Source organism: Aquarana catesbeiana, linkage group LG12 (assembly GCF_042186555.1).
Source record: "Aquarana catesbeiana isolate 2022-GZ linkage group LG12, ASM4218655v1, whole genome shotgun sequence".
Classification (NCBI taxonomy): Eukaryota; Metazoa; Chordata; class Amphibia; order Anura; family Ranidae; genus Aquarana; species Aquarana catesbeiana.
In genome coordinates, this window is record NC_133335.1 from 120,971,735 (window position 1) to 120,977,734 (window position 6,000).

At 38.2% G+C, this 6,000-nt stretch overlaps 1 protein-coding gene across 1 annotated transcript in view; it reads left to right on the forward strand.

Annotated features, from left to right (window-relative positions):
* Positions 1-5,080, forward strand: part of RAMP2 (receptor activity modifying protein 2) — a 943,711-nt gene extending 938,631 nt beyond the window's left edge. Inside the window, exon 4 of the mRNA XM_073608304.1 lies at positions 4,372-5,080. Within this exon, the coding sequence (XP_073464405.1) occupies positions 4,372-4,624 (253 nt within the window). The 3' untranslated portion in view covers positions 4,625-5,080. The remainder of the gene's footprint in view (positions 1-4,371) is intronic.
* Positions 5,081-6,000: the final 920 nt, after the last annotated feature.

Here is a 6,000-nt window from a genome sequence, read left to right on the forward strand (position 1 = left end):
ACACGTGCGAGGGGCTCCGTGACGTCAGTACAGCCACCCATCTGGTTCTATTTTTATATGCTTTATACTCCTGCACTGGGAAATAGTGCTACCCTTGTGAGTAATATTCTTTTATTCAATACATTTTATATTTTTCATATGGAGAGCACTATGTCCTGTTATTTTGTTTTTAACATGATATATACCTGCCGATGAGATTGACCTTCTGACACTACAAGTGGACATTCATCTTCTTAATAACCCTGTGGAAGGGAAAGCTTGGGTGACATTTCTGTTAGTGCAGAAGGTCCACTCGATAAGATGAGCGGCCTAGACTCCTGGTGGTGGAACACAGTGGTGTTGATACACGAATGCTAAGTTTATCTTATCACTGCACCCTTTCTTACCATCTGAGGAATTTCTTTTCTGCAAGTGGGCAGTCATTCATCTCCTCGGATTAAGATATAATTTGGGACTTTGCCTCATATGTTATAAACTGTATGTGCACTTGTTTTACATGTTCTACTAAGCGCTGCACTGCTATATTTTGTGAGTTACTTTTAAGGTTTTCTATATTGGCCTTCAGTGTTCAGCTGCTGGGTATATATTAGTTTGGTTTTGCTCTGTCTGTTTTTCCATTTTGTAAATGCTGAATAAACCGAATTGTATATGGTGAAAAAAGCTGCTCCTCTAATTAAGTATGTATACTACTCAAGGAACTAATAAAATAAAGTGTACAGGGCGCTCTAGAACAAATAGTAATTAACAGCCAAAAGTTGAATGGTTAAATGAACTCAAGCAACTAGCATTGAAAAAACAAATAAAGTTCAATGTGCCATAAATACTTATATATACACAGATGATGAACACAAGTGGTATAGACAATATATGGACCAAAAAGGCTATAGAAATAAAGAAGAGTCCCAAAATCACAAAGAAATCCAAAAAAATATTCTGTGTTCAAATTCTTCCAAAAAATAGTGATTATTCCTTCACCGACTGATAAAAATACGCCCAACGTGCTCCTTATATGTATTCTGCTTACCAGAGAATGGTGACCCCTTTAATTAAAAAGCAGGTCAGAAAAGCTTTAGCAAGATAGTGCTTGCTACAATGGTAAAGGCTGTGGATGTAAGAAACCCCTCCTGCGCAGAGATCATGGATGAGATATGTGAAAAGATAATAAGAACCAACAGCATAATCCTGTTTATTTAAAAATTAATAAAAATACAAATGCCAAATGGCTACTTACATGAAGAAGTGCCTTAGCCCGGCACTGGGGCTGCAAGCGTATCTGGTGATCGGAAGGTGCCTCGCGGCTAGCCCTTGTAGCTGGCGTGTGTTCCGCCGTCCAGCCCGGAACAACCAAAGGGGCTGGAAGTGCGTGAAGTAACGTGACCAAGTACCGCCCTAACGTACGTTTCGTTATTACGTCATCAGGAAGCGTGCTTGGTCGTTAATGGGCCTATAGTTCTGTAGTGTGGAGCCAATACACACTGAGGGGGAAGGAAATTGTATAATTAACAGCCACAGTTTACATTGATCAAGGCTAGCTCAAAGCTAATAAATAACATCCGAATAGATAAAAAACATAATATAAAAAAAAATATATATATATATATATACATTAGTACATTGGTAACATGGGGCATTTACCCTATAGAATAAAAAGGACCACAATGTAATAAAATTTGCACATATTAAACAAAGGAAAAATTTAAAAAATGGTATTTAAAAAAGGAAAAATTACAATAGGTGTATATAAAACTATGGCCTGGAAGGGAAAAGGAGGGATTGAAAATAGTTAAAGGGATAAATCCCACAATATAAATCTAAAGATGAAATTAGTCATTGGCCAAGAAACAATTCAGGTCCAATTCTATCTTTATACCCAGTGGCTGCATACTTCTCAGTTTATACAGCCACTGGGTTTCAGGTCCGTTTGGTTGTTTGGGGCTGGGCGGTGGAACGCACGCCAGCTACAAGGGCTAGCCGCGAGGCACCTTCCGATCACCAGATACGCTTGCAGCCCCAGTGCCGGGCTAAAGCACTTCTTCATGTAAGCAGCCATTTGGCATTTGTATTTTTATTAATTTCTAAATAAACAGGATTACGCTATTGGTTACTATGATCTTTTCACTTATCTCATCCATGATCTCTGCGGAGGAGGGGTTTCTTACATCCACAGTCTTCACCATGGTAGCAACCACTATCTTGCTAAAGCTTTTCTGACCTGCTTTTTAATTAAAGGGGTCACCATTCTCTGGTAAGCAGAATGCATATAAGGAGCACATTGGGTTTATTTTTATCAGTCGGTGAAGGAATATTTACTATTTTTTGGAAGAATTTGAACACAGAAGATTTTTTTGGATTTCTTTGTGATTTTGGGAATCTTCTTTCTTTCTACTGCCTTTTTGGTCCATATATTGTCTATACCACTTGTGTTCATCACCTGTATATATATAAGTATTTATGGCACATTGCACTTTATTTGTTTATTCAATGCTAGTTGCTTGAGTTAATTTAACCATTCAACTTTTTGCTCAGTTAATTACTATTTGTTCTAGAGCGCCCTCTACACTTTATTTCATAAGCTTACATTCCCTGGCAGAATTAATAATTTCTTGGCCATTTTTCAGAGAATATGAATGATAACAAAAAACCTTTTCTTTCACTTATGGTTAGTGTTTAGCTAAAGCCATTTATTATCAATCAACTGTGTTTACTCTTTTTAAATCATAATGACAACAGAAACTAGCCAGATGACCCTGATCAAAAGTTTACATACTCTGGTGATTTTGGCCTAATGACATGTACACAAGTTGACACAAAGGGGTTTGAATGGCTATTAAAAGTAACTATCCTCACCTGTGATCTGTTTGCTTGTAATTAGTGTGTGTGTGTATAAAAGCTCAATGAGTTTCTGGACTCCTTACAGACCCTTGCATCTTTCATCCAGTGCTGCACTGTTGTTTCTGGATTCTGAGTCATGAGGAAAGCAAAAGAATTGTCAAAGGATCTGCGGGAAAAAGTAGTTGAACTGTATAAAACAGGAAAGGGATATAAAAAGATATCCAAGGAATTGAGAATGCCAATCAGCAGTGTTCAAACTAATCAAGAAGTGAAAAATGAGGCATTCTGTTGAAACCAAACCATGGTCATGTAGACCAACTAAAGTTTCAGTCACAACTGCTAGGAAAATTGTTCGGGATGCAAAGAAAAACCCACAAAGAACTTCAGGTGAAATACAGGACTCTCTGAAAATATGTGGTGTGGCTGTTGTTTCAAGATGCACAATAAGGACGCACTTGAAGAAAGATAGGCTGCATAGTCGAGTCGCCAGAAAAAAGCCATTACTACGCAAATGCCACAAAGTATCCCTCTTACAATATGCCAAACAGCACAGAGACAAGCCTTAAACCTTCTGGCACAAAGTCATTTGGAGTGATGAGACCAAAATTGAGCTTTTTGACCACAACCATAAACGCTTCATTTGGAGAGGAGTCAACAAGGCCTATGATAAAATGTACACCATTCCTACTGTGAAACATGAAGGAGGATCGCTCATGTTTTGGGGATGTGTGAGCTACAAAGGCACAGGAAATTTGGTCAAAATTGATGCAAGATGAATGCAGTATGTTATCAAAAAATACTGGAGGATCATTTGCATTCATCAGCCAGGAAGCTGCTTACTTGGACATTCCAACATGACAATGATTCAAAACACAAGGCCAAGTCGACCTGTCATTGGCTATAGCAGAATAAAGTGAAGGTTCTGGAGTGGCCATCTCAGTCACCTGACCTCAATATCATTGAGCCACTCTGGGGAGATCTCAAACGTGCAGTTAAGGCAAGACAGCCCAAGAATTTACAGGAACTGGAGGCTTTTTCTCAAGAGGAATGGGCAGCTTTACCATCTGAGAAGATAAAGAGCCTCATCCACAAATACCACAAAAGACTTCAAGCTGTCATTGATGTTAAAGGGGGCAATTCACGGTATTAAGAACTGGGGTGTGTAAACTTTTGATCAGGGTCATTTGGGTAGTTTCTGTTGTGATTATGATTTAAAAAGAGTAAACACAGTTGAGTGATAATAAATGGCTTCAGCCGAACACTAACCATGAGTGAAAGAAAAGTTTTTATATTATTATTCATATTCTCTGAAAAATGGCCAAGAAATCATAAATTCTGCCAGGGTATGTAAACTTATGAGCACAACTGTATGTCGAGTGTGCAGAACTGTTGCTTTTTCTATGACACATGACTCAATTGTAAAAAAAAAAAAAAAAAAATCAGAATTCTGTCAGTGTACTATCATTCTGCATCTAGAACCTAGTGGTCCTGCCATATGTTGCTGCTTTAAGTAATATTATTTTTCTTCTTTTACAATAGATTCTACAATGACTTACAAACATGCCTGGAATGCAGTGCTGAAATCCTCTCTCTTGCATACCCTAATGACTTGGCACATTACACAATTCTAAATGCTCATCTAAAGTTTTTCATCAATTGTGCTGTGCCTGAAGAATTCATGGATCCTCCAGAGAATGTGCTGCTGGCATTAATATTTGCACCGATCTGTATAATTCCATTTCTGGTTACCCTTGTTGTCTATAAGAGCAATACTAGCAAACCACAAACTTAAGCGTTACTCTGGACTCTACTAAGCACTGTGATTATGTCCTAAAACTGCTTGTTAAGGTGTTAAAAAAGCTTGGATATACTCTAGTCAATTTTACGACCATACCTATTACTCATGTTCTAGAGTTCAAGTCTCAGACTGTCCAGCACATCAAATGTAATATGTTCTTTAGTAGCAATTTAATAGACTTACCTCATATTCTGGCTTGACTTCTTGAAGCTCTCTTGCTACTGTATTTCCACGATGGTCATTAGATGTCATATAACCAGAGTGCTTATGTGGGATCATTCTGATTTTTTCTTTGAATTTCATAGCTGGATTAGATCCATCTTCACAGAAATGACTTTCTGCTCAAATATATACATATCTCTCAGAAGCAACCCCAAGAGTTCTTCCTCTTTGAACAACCATCAGAAAACTGGGAAAAAAAACACAGTACCTATTGAAACACACACACAATTTTACATCATAAAAAGCAGGCATCAGTGTAGTGGGGCAAAAAAGTATTTAGTCAGCCACCAATTGTGCAAGTTCTCCCACTTAAAAAGATGAGAGAGGCCTGTAATTGTCATCATAGGTATACCTCAACTACCATGTGGCAACATCATGCTTTGGGGCTGTTTCTCTGTAAAGGGAACAGGACAACTGATCCATGTACATGAAGGAATGAATGGGGCCATGTATCGTGAGATTTCGAGTGCAAACCTCCTCCTATCAGCAAGGGCATTGAAGATGAAACGTGGATTTCAGCATGACAATAATCCCAAACACACCGCCCAGGCAACGAAGGAGTGGCTTCGTAAGAAGCATTTCAAGGTCCTGGAGTGGCCTAGCCAGTCTCCAGATCTCAACCCCATAGAAAACTTTTGGAGGGAGTTGAAAGTCCGTGTTGCCCAGCGACAGCCCCAAAACATCACTGCTCTAGAGGGGATCTGCATGGAGGAATGGGCCAACATACCAGAAAAAGTGTGTGACAACCTTGTGAAGACTTACAGAAAACATTTGACCTCTGTGATTGCCAACAAAGGATATATAACAAAGTATTGAGATGAACTTTTGATATTGACAAAGTACTTATTTTCCACCATAATTTGCAAATAAATTCTTTCAAAAATCAGACAATGTGATTGTCTGGATTTGTTTCCACATTTTGTCTCTCATAGTTGAGGTATACCTATGATGACAATTACAGGCCTCTCTCATCTTTTTTAAGTGGGAGAACTTGCACAATTGGTGGCTGACTAAATACGTTTTTGCCCCATTGTATATAGGGATTCTAGTAGGGAACAGCAATTCCTGACTAGAATTTAAATAAACATTATGAAATTTATTTTAATGCGTAGAATTATTAAAGTGGAACTTCAGTAATTTTTTAATCT